At 51.1% G+C, this 24,244-nt stretch overlaps 1 protein-coding gene across 12 annotated transcripts in view; it reads left to right on the top strand.

The window, feature by feature from the left end:
• The window catches only part of PLEKHG4 (pleckstrin homology and RhoGEF domain containing G4), a 94,256-nt gene that overhangs the window by 30,942 nt on the left and 39,070 nt on the right, over positions 1-24,244 (top strand). For all 12 annotated transcript variants that reach the window (XR_013938443.1, XM_080552605.1, XM_080552608.1 and 9 more), the window contains 7 exons: positions 3,994-4,209; positions 8,120-8,243; positions 8,720-8,813; positions 13,745-13,831; positions 15,640-15,756; positions 18,399-18,497; positions 19,709-19,857. Coding sequence is in view for 11 of the 12 variants with exons in the window: in XM_080552605.1 (XP_080408731.1) it covers positions 3,994-4,209; positions 8,120-8,243; positions 8,720-8,813; positions 13,745-13,831; positions 15,640-15,756; positions 18,399-18,497; positions 19,709-19,857 (886 nt within the window). In the remaining variant the exon portion in view is untranslated. The remainder of the gene's footprint in view (positions 1-3,993; positions 4,210-8,119; positions 8,244-8,719; positions 8,814-13,744; positions 13,832-15,639; positions 15,757-18,398; positions 18,498-19,708; positions 19,858-24,244) is intronic.

Genomic DNA, 24,244 nt, shown 5'->3' with positions numbered 1-24,244 from the left:
TGTCTGGTGTCCACAAGTCCCATTTTATCTGAGGGCTTAGTGGGACCTCCTAACGGAGGAGCTAAAGCCTCCGTTGGTTAATAGGAAGCTTTGCTTTACGCCTACGCCACGTATGTTAATTCTGCAATTAGGCAGGCCCGCTGTTGCCGAGCGCTTCTGATACTTCTGCGGTGACGAGGGTTGCTGCTCTGTGGGGCGGAGGGGTCAGCTCAAAAGTTTCTGTTCATGAAGAGTGCGTCTGTCTGAGCGTCCAAAACCATGAGCAGCTATAAGAGGTCACGCTGCCCACCCACAGCTCCTGGGGGATGTGTGCCAGTGAATGAGCGTGCTGCGGGATCCGGCCCCCTTGAATGAAGCGTTCTGCGCCGCCCCACAGCAGGTACGGGACGATGGCACTTCTGACCGAGCCGAAGCTGGCTTGGACTTCGTGCTTGCACAGGACTGGGCCTCAGAAAACCTTGGCGGTGTGGAGGGCAGGCTGTATGCTTCCCCTGTGGCTCCAGTGGCTGCTTGTTCTGCGTTCCCATCTCTTCTGCCTAAAATTAGCCAAGTCCAGCTGGTGGATGAGATAATAAGTGCGATGTTCTCGCTGCTCCGTAGGACAAGTCTTGGCTGCTGCTGTGGATTTCAGCAGTGCCGGACCCCTCCTGGGCATGTGTGGAGCTTGTTTTTAGTGAAAGACAATTTAAATGTTTCTGGGGATTTGGCTGAAATAAGTGATGTGCTTGTGGCCTGATTCTGATGATGTCAAGCTGTGGCACTGCCATGAAAAAGACTTATCTGAATCTGTACAACAAAAGAAAAAACCTAAATGATTAGAAACTCCCCAAACAACTGTGTAAGGCGTAGGGCAGCTGGGCAGCTGAAGTATCCGTTAGCACTGGGAGTATTTCTTCTTACAGTCCCAGCTACGGTATTTAAGTTTAATCTATTCAATTACACTAGATTACTTTGAGATCCAAACAAGTTATTCATCTCCCTTTATCTAGCCCCTTTAAACCCTCAGAGACATCACAATAAGATAATTTGGAGATAAAATTACAAAGTGAAGCAGACGTCCCGGGCTTGGTCCTACAAAAGCACTTTCCTCTCACAGCCGCTCAGTCTGTGGGCGCGTTGAGTCCTCGGTAACCGGCTCGTGTCGGGGTCCTTTCGCTGCTGTGACTGCAGACTGTGCTTATCTCGCCCCAACTATAAATAACAACCAGGCCCGTTCCTAAGTGTCACTGGCCCCGTTCAGACCCCAGCTCACACCTCGCTGGCGGTGGGCAGCCGCACGGTTTGTCCTCTGGGGGGTCTTTGTCAGCTCGCGCATTAAAGCAGACGCTGGCGATCATATCAGAAAACACTTTCAGAACTGGGGCATCCGAGTTTGCTGCGTCTGCAGATTTCTCCCGATCCCTCAACTCTCTCCCCTTCCTCCCACTCCTGTTCACAACCTGAGCTTATTTTCTGCACAAATGTGGCCTGGCTTAGAAAGCTTTTGAGGCAGACGTGACCCATTTTGAGTCGGTGGCTTAAACTTTGCGCTGGTTCCATGTACAGAATATCTGGCTGCTGGTTTTCCCTAAGGACTGGCTTTAAACGAAAGTGAATTTTGAAACTTTGCAGCTCAGGAAAAGAAATCCTGTATTTAGGGGTGGAAATTAACTCGATATTCAAGAAATTGGCTGAAAAGCCACGCTTGGGCATACTCAGCAGCACCTGCTGGGGCGTTTCAGTCCCGCTCCATGTTCCTACGTGGTGTTAGCGTAGATGGTATGGGCGCCGGGGCAGTTTGCAGGAAAAATGCTAATGTCTCTTTGAAATGCACACAAGCAAATCATCCTCTACCGCTTCCTTAACCTCAGGGAAAGGTGGAACCTGCAAACACGGCAAATTCAGATGTCCCAGTTCTCAATTTGCTTTTTGATGTAATCCTCCGCATTCTACAATTTCCGCTTGAGCAAGTGCCTCCGCCCCGGATCGCAAGGAGCGTGCGGTGAGCTTGGGCCTGCTCCGGGACAGGTGGGGTCTGCAGCTCCCCCTGCGCCCCAGGGGCCGTGTCTGGTGGGCTGAACAAAAGCCCTCTGGGTTCGGGGAGCTGCTGCTTGCTTCCAAGAAGGGCTCTGAGGCAGGGCTGCCCCGTGCAGTTGTGTCTTTCCCTTGCCTGCTGTGGTTCCTTCAACGCAGCCGTGCTCCCTTTCTTGTCTTCGAGTGTCACCCTTCGGTTCTCTTTGCAGGCTTTCTGCATTTAATGCAAATTCCTTGGCTACAAATGGCCTGTGAGCTTGCTGCCGGGCCGTACGGCTCCCTGAGATGTTCTCCCCCAGTCAGCCGGCCCTTAACGTGTAACATTCGGGGCGTGATTTACTTGCCTTGGTGCTACCCCAGCCACGGCGGATCTGCGCCCCTCTGAAACACCACCAAAGGAAGGTCTGGAAGCGTTGTCCAAAGCAAGTGAGCTCTCGCATTACAGGAAAACTGAGGCTGAGGTGGTGTCAGGAGCAGAACTGAGCCCTGATGCGTCCCGGAGCGGCGCAGAGGCCTGGAGCCATCAGCCCAGCTTACGTGGCCAAACGCAGCAGGCGCCAGGCTGGGTCCCGGGGGTGCTCCCTGAGAGGGCCATTACCGGGGCTCTGCAGCAAGCCCTCGTGGCTCTGGGGCACAGCCCTGGAGCCCCTCCTGGCTTCCCCCCACGCTGGGTATTTTTGCACAGCGAGCCACGCTGCTTGGGGCGCTTCTCTTACCCACTTTAGCAATTTTGGAAGCAGCTGGGGCTGAGCCTCAACCTGTAAATCTCCTCCGCTGCTAAAACTTGTATTGAAAGCCACTTCAAGGACTGCTTTGTTCCTCGTCCTGCTCTTTAATGAAGTATTGGAATCTGTTGGTAAATAAACTGAGTCAAGTGTCAGCATTGTTGATGCAGCAGGAAGGTAGGATGGTTTAAGTCAATTTTACGTAGCAATTAAAACGTGTGACTTCATAGCAAGCACATAAATATGCCACTCTTTTATTTCCATAAGGACAGGTTGGTTTTTGTTGGGAGATATCGAAGTGTCATGATTTGCAGTGAAATGTAGCATTTTTTCTCCAGTATATCTCTCTGCCAAAGAGTGGGATGGCCTGGCTGTGGACCTCAGATCCCAAAGACATGTTGCTGGCTTTTAATTCTTAGAATGCCGGGAAATGGGGAATAATACTTCTTCCGTAGTAGGTAGACGACAACTTCTCTCCATCTGCCTTTCCATGAAAATTGAAACCCAAAATGAGGGGAAAGCTGGCATTACTTTGTGCGTAGTAATTAAGATTAACTTTGGAATCAGATGAGTGTGATAAGTTGTTTTCAGAGCTGAAGTGTCAGGGATAGGAAGCATTTTCTCCAGTCCCCGAACCGAGCTCCTGGGGCTAGTCGTTCCCTTCTTCAGGGCTTAAAATAGGTTTTTGCCTTTCACATTATCTGTTAATTAAAAAACCCTGGGAGAGCCGAACGAGGTCTCTTTGCTGGCTAATTCCCAGCTGATTTGTCAGCCTTGAGTTGGCTTTGCCTTTTCAAGAAGTAATCTGCAAGTGGTGTCGGGGGAGTCGCTCTGCTCTGATGGAGCAGCTCTCCCTGGCAGAAGCTGGCTTATCGCTTCGGTGTGCTCGAGCTGCTGGAGCCCAGCCAGGGGCTCGCACTGCTCCAGACTTCGGGGCTGCCAGCAGACACGTACTGCTCGGTACAGTACCTTTAGAAGCAGGTTTGAGTACAAGAATCTTGATCTGAAGTGAGTTTTATAACTTGCAAACTTGATGATAAACTGCTCCTTTTTTTTTTTTTTTTTTTTTCTGGAATCGCCGTAGCGTTCGTGTTGCAACTGGTTTTGGAGCAGGCGTGCTGCTGGCACGAGGACTGGAGGAGCTGCGGGGCGCTGGGGCTGGGGGCACGTCCCTCCCTCCCTCCCCGTCGGGGATTTACCTGGGCCCTTTTGGGTGGAGCTGTGCTTTAGCTTCTGCCTGCTGCTTGTCTTCCAGGGATGGTGCTGGAAGGGGCAGAGACGGTAAAAGAAGCGACTGGGACGGCCGTGTCGAAGCCAGCGGGTAAGGTCTGCGCCCCGGAGGACACCTCAACGGCTGCTGCTCCTCCCAAACCCCCGGCTTCTGGGGCTGCCTGGGGTGGCCGGCCTGCACCTTCCATAGTCAAGGATGTGAACCCAGAGGTGCTGAGGAGCGGAGTTGCCTGCCTGCCAGGTGAGTAGCCGAGCCACAGCGCGTCTGGGCAGTGGGGCTGTGGCAGGGCAGAGGAGCCGTGCCGTGTTTTCAGGGCTGCGGTCCAGTGCCAGTCCCGCTCCTTTCACCCCGAGCCTCTCCAGAAGCAACGCGTTCAGAATTCTCTAAAGTTTCTGAATGGGAAGGGCAGGAAGTAGAACTTCCCTCCCGTGAAAGTCACGTTAACTTGCTCCAAAGAGTCTTAAAATGTGAACAAAGCATGCGTGAGTCAGAAGTGCCGGATCTGTGGGCTCATACCACTGGTTCAAAACGAGGAGAGTGAGGATGCAGCTAATGACGGGCTGGTGGGCCTGACATCAGACCTGGTCAAAACAATAGGAACTTGATTCACTCGGTAGATAATTAAAGGATGAGAGTGTCGAAGATGCTGTTTGACAGTGCTCTTGTAAAACCAGTTTTATTCTTGGTAATTAGAAGTTTGGTTGATTAAACGTAGCTGCCAAGGTAGAATAGATTTCTACAATACATTTGATTTCATGACGCATAGCGTTGAAAGGAATATCCCGATGCAGTGTGGATGAGCAACATGTGGGATGAACGATAGCGTAGCTAAATAGCAGATGACAAAACTAGCTATCAAGGGAGGACTTCCCAGAATTGTTCTGCTGAGATCAGTGGTAGGTCAAACATTATTCACTGTTTGTATCTGATATGGCAGCAGATATCAAATTGCTGCGGATAAAACTTCTTCTGGATGGGACAAATATTGGCAGAGCAGTAAACAGAGCCGAGGCTGTTGGACAGAGCAGCCAGGATCGCTTGGAGCGCACGGCCCAAACAAGAAGTCTTTGTGTTTAACTAAACATTAATTTAAACAGAGGAAGTGAGACCTACCTCTCCAGTGAGAAACAACCGTTTGGCAGCATCTGCTTCAGCACCCCCGTGGGTTTGCTTCCCTCTTGTCCGGCGTGGTTCAGGAAGAGAGCTGTATTCGGGCAGCTCGGGAGGCACTCGTGACTTGAAAATTGCCCCAAGAGCGGAGAAGAGGCCAGGCAGAGCTGTGCAGCATGGGGACGCTGGGAAGGAGAGCAGAGAGGCAGCACAGTGGCGCTCCCCCTTGGTGCTGGTGCTGCAAGACCAATTTTGACCCCAGATGTTTAAAGGAGAGGGGAGGACTAGTCCGGTTAAGATTGGTTCTGCTTCTGCCTGCTTGGTGATGCCTCCCAAATAGCTCAGGGTGTTCTGATGTCCAGAGGTGGCACAGCAGAGGGAGGCAGCACTTTATTGCAGCTGAAGGGAAGCCCCATGGTGAGAGGCCGGAAGGTTTGTTAATCTCATAAGGGGATTGAGGATCAGGTGAAAAAACCGCCTTTGTGTCAGAAGGAGAAAAGGGAAATAGGACTTCTCCAGTCTTCTGGGCAGTGGTGAGATGAGAAACCAGGTGTAGGGATTGCAGTACCTGCAAGCACGTAATTTAGCATGGTAGGTAAGTAGGTCTGCTATTCAGGTTGGACACTCCTATGGTGTGTATGGCAGCCAAAAAATTCTGGGGTTCACAGCGGAACCCGTGGCCGTTGCCGCAGAATAAGCCTGCCTGCGTGATGTGCTGCTCCGCCGTTGTGCTGCATGGGAGGAATCTGTGACAAACGTGAAGTCAGATGCCTTCAGGTGCGGGGTGAAGGGATGTGCGTTTGAAGTGCGTGGAAGAAGTGAGGTTTGGGCTTGATGCCGACTCCGAGGGAGCTTTGGTCTAAGGGAGGAGTGACGTTCTCTCTGGGAGCTGTACGTGCCGGCTCTCCCTGAGGACTGCCCACTGAAATCCAAAAGGAGACACCCGAGGGAACGCGTGCATCATTCAGTTAAATGCTACATGTTAGACGTCGGTAATGATACGATAATTACATCAGAAAGGATAGATTTTACGACAAGCAGAGAATAAGGAGTAATTAATAGACTAGGAGGTGATAGAATTAGTAAGAAATTTTCCTTTCAGGAGTGTTTCATTCTGGTATTCTGCTCTTGAATCATCTGGTTATGTCACTGTCAGAGACCTAGCCCTGGTGGCTGTTGCTTTTTTGACCTAGTCAGGTAACTTCCTAGGCTCCTGTGTGCTAATTAGAGGTTTAATCGAGTTCTGGTGATGCCCAGCCTCCCTGAGGGACACAAGAGGATGCTTCAGTGCAAGGAGGTTTTTACTGAGGCTGGTTATCACGCCATTATGCCTGTAACTGACTGCTTTGCTTTTTTAATTTGCTGATGAACCCCTTAGCTCAGGAAGCAAGGCGTAAGCTTTTTCTAATTCCTCTCCAGTTCTGATAATGCAGCATTTCAGGAGTGGCACAACTGCTCCCGAACCACACAGACACCAGAGCTTTTGGCCCTGCTGTCAGCAGGAGAAAGCCGGAGCCGCGGCTCTGAGCCCCGGGAGGCAGACAGCCCGGCTTTCAGCAGTGCCCGTCTGTGCCTGTGGCCCTTGCTCAAGTCACGGCCTAGTAGCAGGCTGGGATCACACCAGGGCAGTGTTCGGTGCTTGGGGCTGTCCACCTGCACCCGCTGGACCTCGCAGCTCACACCTCCCGCGGACGGGGAGAGAGGTGCTCCGGGGCTGTCACCTCCCGGGGCAGGGAGCTCAGAAGAGGGAGAGAGGCTTTGCTTTCCCTAGGCCTCTGTTTTTGTCTTGTGCTTGGGAATTTTTCCCCTATCTCATTCCATTTGTATGACAGGAAATGCCTTCTGTTTTTGTGAATTGCTTTTCACACAATAGAGGTGTGGTCCCTGCCGTTCTCCAGATCACTTACCTTCCTGGTGGGGCGCCAGCTCAGGGCGCTCTCGCCTGACCGCACTCGCTCCGCGGGCCTGGCCGCTTCTCGATGGGCAGTGGCAGCTCTGGGCCTCTGAAGAGGCATGTCCTCCTGCTCCTTTCCCCTCCTTAGCATCTGCAGAGGGGCTCAGACATAATTCCAGTCCTCCTCTTCTTAGTTCTGTCATAGCTGAAGCCCAAAGCCCCAGTATCAGTTAGTTTGGGGAGCTCCTGGAGCAGGCTCAGTTCCTGTGGTGAGCTGTGTCTCGGGGCTTTTGGGAAGCGGCACTTGTGGCTGGCTGAAGCGGAGGGGTTTTTCTTCCTCTGCGTGTCACGGCTCAGCTGTGCTGCCCGAAATGTGCCTCAGCCATTCCCTAGGCACTGAGCCAGCCCTGGAGCTAAGGAGAGCCTGGCACCAGCTCTGCCCCTGCCGGAGCTGCAGGCAGGTGAGTGTGCGCTGCTGGGCGTCCACCCCACGGCCCCCGGGGAGGAGCTCAAGGCCCCTGCTGCAGGGCCTTGCGCCCAGGCAGCCCTGTCTGGCTGTGAGCCTGGCTCAGCCTGCGGTGGGTGCGCTCGGTCTGCGGGGGCAGTGTGCGTGGTTCCGCAAACCCCTCGAGTTCTCTCATCTGGCTGCGCCTGGGTCTGGGCCACATTTCGGCCCTCTTTCATCCCTGTCTGCCTTTTGGCAGGATGGAAATGGGAGGTGGGCAGAGTACGTGGCTGCGATGGACGGTCTGGGGTCCTGTGTGATACTGGAGCACAAGTGGGTGTGAGGTTGTTTATCTTGAGCTTGGGATTCTTGCTCTTCTCCAAAGGTTGTGTTATCATTCGCCAGCTTCCACCAAATTTGGTGAGGAATGTGAGGTTGGGTAGAAGAGAGCAGTCCAAATTTAATGCTGCCCTGAGAGAAGGACAAGCAAAGCTCAGCTAATTCACTCTCGGGCAGCATTTGGATACTTCAGAAGTGTGTTTATAGCCCACCACGATGTGCAGCATAGACTGTATCTAGTTCTGTGCAGCATTCCCAGGAAGGTGATGAGGGTGGCAGCAGGGGAATGAGGCGTTCACACCTGGAGCCAGGCTCTGTTAGTTTGACATCCTTACATGACTTTATTTTCCTTCCCTTTACAGGTACCAGAGATAAATCGGGACGTGCAGTGGCGATAATAACGACAAGGAACACGGTCTGGTTAAACCCCCACTGCAACACCACTGAGCTTGTGCGCCTCCTCCTGTACTTGCACAGCATCCCAAGGTTTGTGGCACTCGGGGGCTGACGGGGGCAGCTGCTGCCACGTCCGCTTGTCTCGTGGGGTGTGGGAGCTGAGGCAGGGAATGGAACGGGTTCCTGTTGCCCCAGGAAGCTGGTCCAGGCAGTCCTGAAATTGTACGGGTGGGGATCTTGTGCTGGGTGAAGTGGCTTGTGTACAGCAAGCATCTTGGCTGTTGTATGTGTGCCTTGTGTGCGTGTGGATGGAGTTAGGTGTGTACTGAATGTTTGTGCGCATTGCCACGGATCCGACCCATTCTCGCTATTCTTTGTTAGCTCAGGAAATGGGATTGGGAGCTGCGATGGGGCAGCCATGCAGCAGCTCCGTGATGCAGCGTTGTGACATGGTATTTGAGGGCCAGGCCCCCGAGCTGAGAGGGAGGGAGGATCTGCAACAGTTGTGGAAGTCTCGTTGACTTCCACTGTTGACTAACGTTACCTCTTTTTCTCTGTCCTTGCAGACCCGAGTGTCAGGCTTTGGGTCTGACTGTTCTTGTGGATGCTCGTCGCTGCTCACCGGTTCCTGCGCTCTTCAAGGCATTCAGCATCTTGCAGGTGAGCCTTGAGCTCGGACAAAGGAACACGACTTGGCTTGCTGTCTCGGTCAGATGTTATATCTCCGTCTGCCGTGTGTCTCCGTCTGCCACCTGGCTTTGGGAGCTGGAGTTAGGCACCCAGCCCTGTCTTAGGAGGACGACCTGGGCTTGCCAGGCTGCAGACGAAGCAAAAAAAAATCAAGGAAATCAGAGTTAGAGAACACCCCTCCAGTGTTGCTGCCGTCTCTATGCTGAGAACTGTTCCCAAGTCAAAATGCTCTCATGAATTGTGCTTGGAGGTGCTGGCCGCTGCACTGAGGGGCTGCGTGAAATACGCAGGGGTTGTTGCTGCCACAAGGAAGGGAGGAGGGGCAGCCCCTGCCTGCTGCAGAGGGAGGGGAAGGGCACTGCTTGTCGGACCAGGCGGAAGAGCACATGCAGCTGTTGATGTGGCTGCTGGTGAGTGATGGGAATCGGACGTGCTGTAACTCTAGACTGCTCCAGGTCAAAGGCTTTCTATCAATCACTTGGAAAACAAGTGGGTTGCGTTGCCCCTGCTCCCAGATCACTTCTGTCTGCTGTTATTAGAAAGCCAGAGGAGATGCTGGGTTGTAGCTATGACTAATCTTGTTTAAGCAGGTGTTCCTTTTAAATCAGAGCTCAGGTCTCTCAGGGCTCAAGCTCTGCAAACTGGAACAGGGCAATGTTTTAATGAGGCTGGTGTCTCTGGTTTATGTGCTTCGGTGCCACATCTGAGAGTTGGGGCTGAGTCAGAGCTCTGTCCTCCTGCTTCCTGGGCTGGGTGGAGCTGGGAGCCGTATCAGTGTGCTTGTTCTCTGGGGGAAGGAGTTATCTGGTGCCCTGCTCAGTCCTGCAGAGGTACCAGGCATGCATCTTCTCTTTTACGCTGTGTCCACGTGGCAGTGGGCTTGCTCGGGCTTCCGAGTGTTTCCATGTAGGTTGCGAGGTTGAGTTTTAGGGGGGTGATTTGGAAATCAGCAACGTGTTGAAACACAGTGTGCTTTTGGACCACTCAGTCTCGTAGAGAGTGGCAGGAATAAAGCGCTCCTCGCCCTAAGCTTCCTATCCTCTGAAATGGGGAGGGAGGAAAAGCTTTTTTTGCACTGCTTGTGTAATATCCTGCTGTGATGTCAGGTTGGCTCTGAGCATGGGGTAGAGCAACAGTTAGTTAGCAGGGATTAATGTGCTGCAAGACAGGTTGCTGGAGCTGAAGGTGTGCTGCAGCTAACAGTGACTGACGGGGGCTGATGACTCTGCTTGTGGTTTGCTGGTCCTTACCCTGCCTCTCTGGCAGACTCCGTAGACAAGACCTGTTCGGCTGGCTCATCCTCTGGTTGTGGCACCGGGGTAATCCCCCGGCTCCGCTGAGCCGTTTGGGGATCCTTAGCATTTACTTCTGGTTTGCCCCTGTGTTCCCACGGCAGTGCTCTCATCCGCTCTGAAGTAAGGACGGAGAAGTTTAGAAAACTGACTGTAACTACAACGAGGCAGCTAAACTTTCTGGAGGGCAGCAAGGTTTGCTGGGCAGTGGATGCTGGATCACAGTCAACGTGCTGTGCTTGTAGGGTCACAGAACAGATGTCTCCTTGGGGTCCTTTCTGAAACCCCTGGTGCATCTCTGATCTCTGGCAGACTGTCTCTGGAAAGATCCTTTCTCCGCTCTCTACTTCAACAGGATTTTATTTACCTGGCTTTTGTGAAGCCTACTGTGAAAATGCGGGTGGAATCTGTTCGGTGTTGAGATCCAGTGTTGCTTGTTCAGTTCTGAAGGGATGTTTTCCTCTTGACTCAGCAGTGAGGAGCACTTCACAGTGGATAAGCACCGATCAGATGACCTAATGCAAAGTCCCTTCCTGCTGCGGCTCTCGGGTCTGTTAACCCTACCGAGCCTCCCTGGGGAGGGAAGACTTTGATCCCAGAGGTTTCTGGGTCAGTATCTGTCAGGCTGAGGAAACAGCTCTTCCATTTTCCATCTTTCTGGAACGAATGCGCAAATAGAATTTTTAAGTGCTAATAGGCAGCTTCTGGTGCCTGCAGGTAGCTTTCCTACAGCGCCGGGAGAGCCACCTCGTAAGCTGGTGAAAGCTTCTCACCCTCTTTGCCTTCAGTTGTCTTCTGCAAGACTTTCTTCCCCATCCTCTTTCGAATATGGGCGGATGGGCACTGCTGGCAGTCTTTCTGTCCCGGAGAGCACTGGGAGCAGAGGCAGAATAAAGTGCTGCAGCTAACTTGAGAAAATTAGGAGATGCTCTGGCAGCTCCGTACGGAGGAGGAGAAGGGAAGCGCGCAGCGCGTACGTGCTGCAAGAACAGATCGTGCTTGTTCCTGTGGGAAGCTGCATAATGATGCTTTGGAGCAGGATTTGTGCGGAGGTAAATGCTGCTGTGATGTTTGGTCGCAGCTCTCCACCAGCTGGCTCCGTGCAGTGGGGGCCTGCAGGGGAGCCTTGCCGTGCAGCAGTAGGGCTGATCCCTCGGTCAGTGAGCAGGCAGGGCACTGACAGCAGTGTGTGTGTGCGTGTGCTGGGCTTCGCTGAACAGATACTTGTGGGATTTTCCGCTGCCTGAGCTCTCAGAAGCACGACACTTCTGAGCACTGCGCGTCAGTGTGAAAGCTTAACCCTGCTGCGCCTGTGTGCTGGACCCAGGGGGGAGAAGTCTGTCCATGAAGCCAGGGATACAGTAGCAGTTCAAAGCAGGAAATCTCTGTGTGATCCTTGCTCTCAAGGGATGCGTTTCCAAGCCCTGTTGCTTCAGCAGTATGGAGGACCTTGGTCTGATGTTAAAGACCAGGAAGCTCCCGTTGCTCCGCTAGGAGTGCTCTCTCGGAGATTGTGTGGCACTTGGGCGCTGCCAGGGCTTCAAACTGTGCTGATGCTGCCAGGTTTGGCCTTGGGCTTCCACCGGCGTCAGGAAGCTAGAAGGTGGTTTGGAGCTTTTCTTGAGGAAGATGGAAGAAAGTACGTAATTCCTTCATTTAAAAAATAATAAAAGTACCGGTGTTTACCCTGCTGCTTTCTGAGCTGCTCTTGATGCCGCTCTGTTTTTTGATGTCCCCGTTGTGGCTGTGCTGGGAGGTGTGGAGTTCATGGAAATGTGGGGCTCGGTCGGTATCTTTGCTTTCACACAGCTGGCCTTGTTAGCAGAGGAGGCAAGAGACTGGGCGAAAACCTGCGGGAAAGCTGCTGCAGGTAGCATCCTGCCGCTTCCAGCTCTGCCTGTGTCCCAGAGAGCTTCTGTGAACTGCTCTAGTCCACTTGGGTGGATCCCTCAGGGCTGGATGAGTCTGGCTTTTCTTCAGCTGTTTAAAGAACAGATATGGTGAAAAATACCTCATTTTTCTGGAAGTATTTCTTTCTCTTGGATTGGAAAGCCCTGAGCTTCTCCCCTGACAGCTTAACTTGTGAATGGTTTTTCAGTTGCTATTTTCAGCAGCAACAAACAAGCAAATGAGTGTTTGGCTGCAGTAACCCTGTGTTACACCATTGCTACCTTTATCCTCTCTCAGATTGCACATCTCATGACTGTTGGAGTATAAAAGGGATTGTGAAATAATAAATTTCTTTAATTTTTAGAGTCATGACCTGTCTTGGCACTGTGGCTGGTTCTCATCATGCAGTACTTTTTAGCAGACAAATTTAGAGCTGCATCCTACTGTACTTTTAGGCAAATTCAGTGCTGCTCACACAGCTGCGATGTCTCCCCATGCTCTCTTCAGATGAGCTTTAGTATTTACCTAATTCAGCCTAATTATGCAATACATTCTTTTTGGCCTTTTGATCAGTGTTCAAATAACAGTGAAAGTGTGAATGAAAGGGATTTGAGACGGCTGAGAAACCTCTGACTGTTCTGGGAGGCGTTTCAAGCTGGGACTTTTCTTCCTGCCTGTTCAAAAGGATCCTCTTTTAGCACTACAGAGAAACGTCTTTTCCTTTGCTCTGCAACCTCTGCTGCTGCCCGCACATGCAGGATTGGGCTGTGCTGGCGTTGTTTCTTAATTGCCATGCTGGGCCCAGCGTCAGGTCGGGCAGCTCAGGCTCTGCGGGGCGGTAGGCACCTGCCTCTGCGCTGGAGCATTTACTTAAGCAGGGCGCCCTTCTTGCCATGGGCTCCTGCGTGCAGGTTCCCTACAGCTCGAGCCATACCGAGACGGATTTGTCGCTGGACAGGTTCCGAGATCTTTGCAGAGGCAAAAGACATCTCTGAGACGTTTAGATGGGGTGGCTCTTAGTTAACCACACGGGATGACAGCTTCTCCTTGGTGTCCGGCTCCAGGCATCGTGTGTTTAGTGGGCCCTGTCGCCATGGCCTGAATGTTTCTGCTACGTTTCCCTGTTCCTGCTGTTGCTCTCTGCCTGTTTCTCACTTCCCTGTGGAGTGCTTCTATAATTGGAGAGCTGATCCTGGATCGCAGAGTTTGAACTACAGCTGCCAGACGTCCCTTGGGATGTCCAAATAGGAATTTCTGTTGGTTTAACACTAGCAACAGGATGCGAGTCCTTGATTGTGAGTTGGCAGTAAGTAGAGACAAGATGACATTTTTGGCACTGCGTGGAAAAAAGCTTCCTTTCAGTTAGGAGAAATGACCAGGAAAATTATCAAGAAAAAACTTGGACATTGAGCATAATTCCTTTTAGTTATTTTTTTCCTCCCCCGACACGTCCCGGTGTATAAGGCAGCATTTTTTTAGTGTAGCCAAGACCTGACCTCTTTCATTTCTTCCTACTGCATGACTAGTTGATCTGAGGCAAACTAGGACATAGCCCTGGTGCTCTGCAGAATGGCCTCCCCTGTTCCTGGTGACTGCCTTCCGGGCTTCCTAAACACCTTGGAAGGGTAAATTGCAATCTCTTATACAAAACTGATGGGGTACATTCTCCTTAGCATCCTGGATGGATAGGTGATGGTTTTGCACTCTGTTCTCTTTTAGGACATGGATCCTCATTGTATTCATGGAGTACTGCTTCTGGTTGAAAGAGATCTGACTTTTCGGGTGGAGAAGCCGGCAGCAGGACAGGTAATGGAACCGTTCGTCCAGGGCTTGCTGGGGAGCCGTTGATTTCCTGTTTAACTCCGCGCAGCGAGTTCTCTGTCCGCTAATACATGTTTATTCTCACATGAAATCTCTGTAGTTGTTCTCTGTATTTTATGGTTGTGGTCTATTACGGGTGTGGTATTTATAGGGTTGTAAAGTTTATGCGAGCTGAACATATCTCTGTCATGCTGTGTTTATTGTTGAGTCCATCACCGCCATGTGTGCCGTAATTGTGTCAGGCTGCTGGGGCCCTTGAGACGCAGGGGGTTTGCCGCGGGCACAGAGAGCTGCACGGAGGAGTCCTGCACCACTAACAGTAACGGAGGTGCTTTTCATGCCCTTCTGTTAACAAGGGAGAAAATAGTTGGTCAGGAGGAGATCACATTCTGCTAAATCCCGGGCTCCATCTTGTGAAGGTGCTTGTTGCTTCGCAGGCTTTAGCGTATCTCACGTTCCGTCTCCTCGTTGCCACTGCTGTCAGCAGCTGAGAGACTTCTGCAGGAGGGGGAAGAGGAGAAGTATACGTGTGTAAGGGTCCCTTTGCAGCTGAAAGGTCTGGGAAGACGAACAGAAGGTGCTAACGGAGGGGGGAAGATGATCTCAGCATCACCAGACACCCCCACTAGAAGTAAACCTGCCTTGGTGTTCCGCAGCTGTACACGAAACGCAGGCTTTCAGCCTCTCCCACTGTCTGTGGTGAGCGAGCAGAGCATCAGGCTGCGTCTTAGTCATCTCCCCCTGCACCAAGCCTGTTACTAGCTGCAGGACTGGACTGAAATTCGGTGCCTGCCACAAAATCCTGTAGGTTTCAGAGTGGGCCAGGCCCTCCCTGTGGATGAAAACATTGGGAATAGCGTCGTGTTCGCTGTGTGTGTGGTGCGCTGCCCTGAAAGGCTAACAAACAGTAAACACTCTTAGTCCCTTTCCTCATTTCCCCCATGTGAAAGAATTTGAAGCGCACAAGGGGTGTGCAGGTGTGTGCATGCAGGCAGAGCTCCAGAAGACGTTATTTAAAAGCGCTGAACAACTCCAAAGTGTGTAGGAGGAAACGGCAAAGACTGATAAAGTCACACAGGAGGAATTGGAAGCATCCTCGCTATTTCATAAGGAGGCGAAAACTTCACAGAGTATGTGTGGGGTTAAATGTCTGCACCTGAGATCCTGGTGTCTGGGCTGGCTTCCACATACCTTCAGGAGCACTTGTCTGTTTCTCTAGCATGCTCTGGTGAGGTACTACAGGCTCACGGAAGGCAAGTTATCAGCGTCAAAATCTAGGAAAGACTTGGAGCAAATAGCTGCTGTGGTGCCTGGAGAACTGAGGGTAGGGCAGAGTCTGCTCTCCGAGAGGGAGATCTCGGAGGTTTTCCAGGAAGCGAGATGGGGAAGCTGGGGGCTGGATTTAACCTCTCAGGCTCTCCAAACAAATGCAAATTGCAACCCAGTGTGTGAGCATATGAGGGAGTTGCTCTGCTTATACTTGGAGGTATTGGCTCTAGAGAAGGCTGGCTGCTGCCAGACTTCCATCACAGATGTTCTGCTTGGTAAAACAACGTGTTGTGGCCTGCGTTCCCTCAGGGTTCGCCCACAAAACTGCACAGCAAACTGCTCTAAGATTGCATTGATTTTTTTTCCTTCATATTCCAGATACACACAGTGTGCCTTGTTTCTGTGCAAGATAAATAAAGGAAAAAGAAACGCTGTCTCTCGTTAACCTTCTCCTCCTCCTTGCCAGTACTCACTGCCCTTTTCTCTAATGCCACTGTGCTTTTATTTCTTCTCTTCCCATGCAGTTTGAGATTCTCACCTCCATGAAATCCCTCCATAAGCACATAGACAGCTCACAGCTGCCGCTAGAACTGGATGGGACCTTCCCTTATTGCCACCGGGACTGGTTAAGCTTCCGCATGGTAAGTAGGGCGTCGTGTTCTCCGGTGTCTGAGAAAAGGAATGGCAAGGTAACGGGGCTGAAGCAAGACAGAGGAGCCTGTCAACGACCAGGCCTACAAGCATTAAAAGACAGTGCTTCCTCTAACAGCTGTGTGTGCAGAGGACAGTTTCTGTTATCAGGAGGATACTACTGTTGTCTCCCTAAAATGGATGCGCTCTGTGGCTTATTAGCATGACTGGAGGACCTATCACTTTAGTTTTTAACTCATCTGCTTGAACTGCATTAATTCAGGTTTGACCATATTTTGAAGGGAAAGAAGGAACAGAATCCTGCTTTGTTGTTTTTGTGGCGCTTTACTTTATACTTTGAGGCTTAAGGGCAGATGCTTCTTGTGCTAATCTCAGGAGATGTCAGTACTCAATCATCAAGAACTAAAACATATAAAAAATGGTTAGATCTTGTTGGGTTTCGGGCAGGTTTTCCAGACAACACTGAGCTACTTAGTGAAAACTGCTGTCCTGGTGGGAGTCAAACTTGGAAGTTCCCGATAATCATTTCAGATACTTAACGGAACATCTCTTTCCTCCTTTGTTCACTTGTTTACCAAAGTTGTCATCAAATTTGAACTGTTTAGAAAACATCTAAACTAAAAAGAAGGAGAAGATTCAGCCTCGGGGTGCATTTTATTCCTCTTTGAGAGCTGGCTGTGTAAGGCTAGGAAACCAGCTTCCCCATGCAGGGTCTGGTCAGCGAGTCTTGGGAGCGGGATAGCAGTAGGAGGCGGTACCAGCAATCTCTTCCTTCTCCTTGTTTTGCTGCTGTGAGTATGCCTTGGTACCACGATCCTGTTTGACCTCTCTGGAAATGTTTGAGGCGACCCAGGTTAAGCCTCAGGGACGGAGGGGCTGAAACTGCAGCACCCAGACGCAGTTTGTAAGGGAGGAAGCCCCAGCAAAGGGCGCTGCAGCCACCGACGCTGCGCGCACTGATGATATTTGGCAGGGTTGCAGATGTTGCTGGCCATGCAGCAGGGGAGGTGCAGACTGCCAGAAGTCTGCAAAAGTAGCATCTGTGGCGCCAGTACCCAGCCCCGCGTACACCCTTGCTGCGGAGGGCGCGTAAGTCCTGTGGCTCGTGTGCTTGTTGAATCTTTACAAGCTGTACTGAGACATGATTTGGCACGCTGAGATGAGACGGGATTAAATCTCTGTAAATCTGCGCACAAATTGGCTGTCTTCACGTTGCGTTCGACGTGCTCACCCCGGTGGATGACAGAACCGTCACCTCTGCTTCCAAACGATTCGGTGCTCGCCTGGCTCCGAGCTTGCTGCGCAGGGCGCTGCATGGTGCAGCATTCGAAGCAGGTCACGGTATCACTGATATAACACTGTTGTGTTGCTGGTGGCAAGCTTCGGCAGCTAGGCTTAGCGTGTGCCAAATGTTAACTTACCTTCTCCAACTTGTTTCAGAACCCATTTTTTAAAAAAACTCACACCTAAAAAGCACTGAACCCATGCTGATGCAACAGAAACACAGAAGTCTGATTTTGGTGCCTAGGCTTGAATTTGAGGTTTGTTTGGCAGCAAGGAAGCTTTGCAGTAGGACATGGATTCGGTTTTTGGACAGCGTTGAGAAAAGCTGGAGAGCTGAGGTGCTCAGTCTGTGCAAAAGGATAATTCTCAAAGGCAGGAGCATGATACCAGACTACCTCTTATTTCCGTGTCTTACGTTTTGCTGTGCAAAATGTTACCAAAGGGAGTTAGGGTAGGAATTGGTCTGTTTGGGTTGCCTGTTTGTGTAACGCACTGCATGTGATAATGACCCATATGCTCAACCCCTTTTAGATCTGCAGCTGTGTGGCAAACAGATTTATTTCCTGCCTCAGCGATCTCACCTGCATCCTGCCTGCTAATCCGTCCCCTCTGGGGCTGTTCCAGCACTCCAAAGAGGGAGTTAAATTCAGTAAAGATTCAAACCGCAGCTTTTTCTTTTATTTTTTTTCCCTTATTATTTTGAATAGCTCTTTCTCCCTTCCCTGATTACAGTGGCTAGAGGGTGGCATTTGAGAGTCTTTATCAGTGACTGTTTAGAAAAGTAGTCTCCTCCCCCGTGTGTGAAATTGTTGTTGTTGGTTGGTGGTTTTTTCCCTCAGAGAGAAGGGACTTTAGGTTTGCTACTAGTTTAAGGTGCTTTAATTGCGGAAGCTTTCCAGTTTCCTAACCTTTAATTTACACTACTTTTAATATGAAGAGGAATGATTTAAAGTATAGAAATTGTACTTGTTCTAAGTTTCGCTCCTCCAAAATGCACTCATAGTGATTCATCTTAGTGGAAAGTTACAAGAAATGCTAATCATAGAAGAATGTGGGACATAATTGTACTGATTTTCTTTTCTCTAAAAGCATGGCCCAGACATGCCGTGGTGAGTTTGTAAGGTCTGTACAGAGGACTTGGTACAGAGTGATGCATCTGAAGCCTGTGATGGCTCCTGGGCTTCTTTTTGCTGATGATACAGCTTCACCAATGGTATAATTGAACCCTTGGGTTAATGCGTTTGATCCTGTCTTGATTTCTGTCCTTTTAACCTTCTGCAAGCTGAAAAGATGGCTTTCTCGTCAGCTGTGAGACAATGATCTCTGCCTCGGTCCTTTCCTCTTGTAGAAACTGGAACACTTGCTACAAGGATGCCAGGGGGCTTTTGCCTTCCTCCAGGGAGCCATTCGCAAAGTGGAATCTGGAAAACTACCAGAAAGAGCTGAGGTAAGCATGTGGAACGCACACTGCTGCGTGTAGAAGCTGGTCCTTTGATCCCTCAGTGTCAGCCCAAGAGATCTCCTCTTGAGTAGTGCTCGTTGCTGCTGGATTGCTTGCTGCGTAGAGACAGATGTAGTGGAATAATGTTCCTAGCTGTGAGGGCAAGGGGTGTCTGTGTAGTGAGGGTTTGATCACTTCCCTATCCAAAAAGCACTGATCTACATGAGGTCAGTGCTCGCGAGGGATTGTAGGTATAAAATTAGTTTAGGAAGGGCACTGGACTCCTAGGAAGGCGTCTCCTTTCCTCCCCCACTTCTGCTGGTCTCTCGTGAAGAACCATTGCAGCAGGGGAAATGCATTTGCTGCTGAAGCTAATTTCAGTGCAGCAGAAAAACGCTGCGCAGCCCACACCTTTCTGAGTCTGCTTTACCAGAGAGTGGAGGGGAGAGAAAGATCAGAAAAGGGGAAGAGAAATCTGGTGTGTCTGCCAGCAAACTTCAGTGATTCAGTTAACTGTGTCAGTCAGGGGCAAGGCAAGATTATTTACGTTGGCAGGGTGGATGTGAAGCGTTCTGTGCAGCTCTGTAGCTGGTACTGGCTTGGTGGCTCTAGTACTGAGCAGCCACCTCGGGTTAGCTCGAACGGCCTGGCTGAAGTTACGTGGCCCCACGGTTTTCACGAGGCCAGGGCTGTGCTGCAGCTCTGGCTTTGCTGCCTCTAGAAGAGAAATTTGGAAGGGGGCAAGAGGAAGGTGCAGAGACCAAGCCAGTGTTGTTGCAAACATGTCATCCCTTTTTGGGAAGCCTCTCTGGACCCTCCTGGATACATGGGCACATCTACCAACCCTTCGGGTGCATCTTGTCCCGCAGCTTGTGCCGGGCAGGTCTGTCTCTAAGAAGAGCAGGAGCTAGCTGTGAGTGGAACATGAGGCTGAAAATAATGATTCTGTGCCCAGCGAATGGAGCACGTTAGGAGTTGGGTTTCAATTTTAGCCTGGTGGGCAAAGTATTGAGGGCATAAGGACCACTGTTCATCACTTTGGACTTGGCAGGCTTGAAAGAAACAGCTGTGGGAACCAACGTCCCTCTATCCTAGGGTGGGACAAGGTGAGATGTGGTTTGGGTTGGGTTGTGCACTGTTTTTTGTTTTTTTTTGCCTGTTCCCTCATTGCCCATACGTTGCCGTGACCGCTCACCTCACTCTTGCAATCCCTGCAGGAGGCAGCTGTGCTGCTGAGGAATTACAGGCAGTTGATGAAGAACGTTCTGGAAGACGCACGGCTGGTCCGGCTGCAGCTGGAGGGTGGAGCACTCCTGGCCAGGCTGAGGAAGGAGGAATCTTGTGTCACCCTCACCCATGACTACAGGTGAGCCCCAGCAGGGCGGGAGAAGAGGAGCTGGAGGTGAGCAGAGAGCAGGCAGGGGCAGTCTGTGCACGACCTATCCTTGGCGCAGGCCAGTGTGGTTTCTTGTGTAGCGAGGACTTCTGCTGGAAACAGCAAAAGTGAAGAGCGTAACGAATTGTACGCTTATCCTGGCTGCTCTTTCCTCAGTCCAAAAACTCATCCCTTCCTGACTGGGTGGCTTCATTTAGATGGTCATTTAAGTTCCTTTTCCAAGCCAAACCAGACTCAGCTCCTACAGTGAGGAGAGGACTGGATGCTTCGTGCACCCCTAAAGCACAAAGTCTTACTTGATGATGCCGGTGATCAGCATTTGGGTCCAAGGCGTTATCACGGTGCGATTTGCCAAGGCACTCCTTGTGTAAGGGGATTTCCAAGGACCTTGACTGCGAGGAATGCTTTCTGGCTATAGCAGACGCCGATCTCTTCACACATTGGTGCGGTTTGCACAGCAAATATTCTCTGCCCGTTTGCAGAATTGGTATGAGAAGCGGGGGAATGAGAGAGGCCAGCTGTTTGAAATCCCCGGGGCATTGCACAACTCCTGTTTGTACTGCTAAAACACCTGAAGCCTATCAGCGTGTGAAGGCCTCTGTGCTATGTGCTGTGCAAACAGCAAGGCAGCCCTTGCACCCCGGAGCTTCCAGCCCCAGCGTGAGATAAGTGCTGCTGTGTGGGTACGGCGGGGGCACAGCGCATGGCAGGGCAGCGAGGGACGGCCCCGTGCATCTGCAGCCTTGCCCTCATTAAACTCTCTGTTGCCATCACAAGCCGAGAGGTTTAAAGGAGGGAACGGAGCGAAGATAAGGAAACAGCTTGCGGGGTGTCTCACCCGAGCGCAGGGAAAAGGAGGTTTCTCTCTGAAAATCCAACTAGTGGATGATGGTGCAAGTTGCTGCCTGTCGCTGGGAGGCAGGGGTCGGCATCTCGGGGCTGAGTGTGAGGGGAGCCTGGGGACCGGCGGTGTAACCGTTTCCTTTCCCTGCTTGCTGTGACTCCTGCCAGCAGCTCCGGGAGGCCGTGAGGACACACTTCTTTTGCTGAAATGCTTAAGTGCTCTTGATGCAATTTCGAGCAGAATGAGGACAATGCAGCCTTTTTATTCCGTCGTGGTGTGAGAAGCACACATAATGCAGGTTGTTGTGGTTTGAGTGCGCCTTTTTTCTCTCCCTTTAAAGCTGCTGTGTGTTGATTAAAATTAGAGTCTTCAGAGAATGGGGAGAACATGCTTGCTTTTTATGTTTTGTTTTGTTTTTGAGCTAAACCTGTGTTCTTGTGCAGGGAAATGATCAACTTTGAAACCTGATCTGACAGAGCCCCTAAGGGTAATTTACTGCTTTGATTACCTTAGCGAGGGCAGGGGTGGGACACACACACACAGTGCTTTGATTGCACAGTGTTTGAGCACATGCCGAGGCTGTGTAGCGTGTTCTCTGTTTAACTCAGGTCATATTCATTGCCTACCAGTATGAATGGAGCGTGTATGCTGCAGGTCAGATATATGGGGCTCTGTCCGGCCTGAGGAGCTTAAACGAATGCAGATGGAAAATGTTAGTCTTATTTTAGGCTGTGGAACAGTTGCAGAACCTAAATTCCATGCGGTGTTTTAAATAAGGAAATGCCTGCTTGTTGTGTAAGTCAGATGCTCAGGGCAGAGAGCTAAAGATGTTCGCTCTTCACTGCTCCAGGATCCTCGACAAGGAGAAAAGCTCCATGGCTTGGCCAGAGAACTCTGCAGAAGGCACTGTTACTCTGAGATCCTCCACAGGTTGCACTCACTGCTTTAGCTCCTCCTGTCCAAATTGCTGTGCAGACGTTAGAGGTTCCGGGCTCTGTTAGCCCTGCAAAGGCTCCTAGGGAGGCTGCCTTAACGAACAGCATCAAAGCAGGGCTGTAACAGAACACAGCCGCTGGCCCGCTAAGCTAGCGTGCAGTGGCTGTTGGTGGACGAGGGACCCCTCTGAGACTTTGGGTGGTGATCTATGAAAGTGGAACAGAACCAGCTGTGGCTGTGCGCTCAGCAGGACCTATTGTATCGCTTTTCTGAACTTGTGAGTTGTAAAATTTTGATCAATGCTGAAGTCTTTAATCCTCCTCCCCCCTCCCAGTACTTGAAATATAAGTATTTACAAAAGTGAATTGGCTTTATCCTTCTGAGCCTCCTTAAGGCTTTTGTTAATCACATGGCACATTTTTTTTAGTTTTTTCTTTTCCCTTGGGTTGCAAAAACCTGATAAAGCAAAGAGTCACAACGGCCCAGACTTCTTAGTCTGAAGTTGTGAGGCCAGCTCTGAACAGGTAACTGTCAAAATATGCAAGAGTTGCATGTAAGTAGAGGCAAAATGTTTAAGAGCAGGAGTTTTCTGCAGTCTTAGCTTCGGTTAGTTAAAATATGCCAACAAGAAGTACAGGGCTAATAATGAAAAGCATGGTTTTTCTGAAGAGGCATGGAGGGGAAGGACAAGCCCAGCTATACTATCGCCTGGGATTGAGGAAGCAAGAGATCTGCTTGCTGCTTTGTAGGGGATGTGTTCTGCCAGCTCTTGAGGCTGACTTTCCTGCTAGCTCGTAGCTTTGCATGGCAAAAAGAAAATCCTGAAGTGGTAAGAACAGAGAGGTACAAAGCAGTCGGAAACCATTTAACTGATGTTTTACTGCAGGTTGGAAATAGTGTCCTAAACAAGGCAAGGAAGCAGCTCCTGCTCTGTGCAGCCGGTTGCTATCTGCTGAATACCTTTTGGATGCACGTAGCAAACAGACCTGGCTCTAGTCATTCTTCGGTAATGAAACCTCTCCCTAGAGGTTGCTTTTGGCATCTTTCCCTGCTCTGCCCTCCTGGAGAGCCAAGATGCCCTTTGGAGTGTTTGGTGACACAGAGCGGTGGGACCTTGTTGCAGCTCACGTCTGACCCGGGCTTTGGGAGGGTTTGCTGAACCAGCGACGTGGCTTCTTTCCTGCGGAGATCGAACTCATCGCATCAGGTCATGCAGGAGAGGTGTGTCACAGTACATGCATTTGTTTCTCTGACAGATGCTTTAAGAGCCTCCAAGAACCCCTCGTGGATGGTCCCCTCCCGAGAGGTGCTGCAGCACCAGAGCGGTGGCTTTGGCTGGTAACTGCTCTCTGTTCCTGCTGTGAGCTGACCTGGAGTCCCCGTGCTCTTTCTCACCAAGTAGAGCTGTAAAGGAGAGCCTTGCTCACCAGCTGCTGGCCCGCAGAGGGAAAGGCAGACCTCTCTGAGCAGTCTTTCTGGATTCCAGCCTGTCCCCATCTTAACAGAGTCTTACAAGACCCTCTGTGGTGCTGTGAGAGATGCTGAATGTCCGCGCTTGTAACCAAAAGCCTGGCTTCTGTTCTCAGCTGGAGCCGCGAATGCTGCGGTCGGTGCAGGCTTCCTGCGGGTGTTGTGCCGAGCTGAGTTCCCGGGGAGCCACCGAGGAGCTGCTAGCAGGGCACGATTCCTGCAGGCAGCCCATCACAGGACTACGGGATGCGGTGTGCCCAGCTGGTCCCACACCGCTGTCCCACCTCCGGGAAGACCGGGCTGAACCTGGCCGAGGTGCGGGTGTGGTACTGCTGAGCCTGAATCCGTGGGGTGCTTCCTGAAGTGCTGTAACGATAGTTCCAGCCTGGGCCGGCCACCTCAAGGTGCAGGTGGACTGCCGAAGCCAGCATTGCCACTTATTTATTGTTAGAGGGGCTGGCAGGGTTTAAACACAGCATATTTGCTGTCGCACCAGCTGCTATGCTGAAGGCTCAGTGCTTCTTGAGGTCTGTTAGCACAGGAGTTGAAAGTGCTCCAGGTTTTGCTGTGCCAGCCTTTCTGGGGGTTGAAATGCCAAGCCATTAGCCTGGCTGGAGTTCCTGTTGGTGAGTGTGGACAGATGCCACGGAGACATCCACCACTTTAGTGCTGTTAATATTTTTTTTTATTATTATTTTTGGACAGGAAGTCTTTAATGAACTCAGTCTTTTTCGTAAGTTTTGTAGGGCTGGCTGGCAGGTGTGTCTTTGGCTTTGGGATATCTGGAGCATTGATCAACCACCCTGCGGCTTGGAGACAACTCACCACGCCAGCTGTAGAAGGCGTACCAATGCATTGCTTACTTTGGGGTGGATTTTGAAGATTCCTCTGACACTTCCATCGTAAGCCTTGGGAAGCTACCAAAAGCCGGGCAGCAGCAGTGGGAGCTCTTACTGAGGCGAGGCATCAGTGCGGGGACCGGGCAGTGAGGCAGAAGCTTCTACCCCTGTCTTCAGCCAGACGTTTTCCACTGTTGTTCTCATTATTGCCGCTCTTCTGGCGTAGCCAGGAGCTGGGAATGTCTGCCAAGGTGAGGTGTCCAGCGAC

Source organism: Anser brachyrhynchus (assembly GCF_964034855.1).
Source record: "Anser brachyrhynchus genome assembly, chromosome: 12".
Lineage (NCBI taxonomy): Eukaryota > Metazoa > Chordata > Aves > Anseriformes > Anatidae > Anser > Anser brachyrhynchus.
Note: the sequence above shows the minus strand (reverse complement) of the source record. Positions and strands in the feature narration are given on the sequence as shown.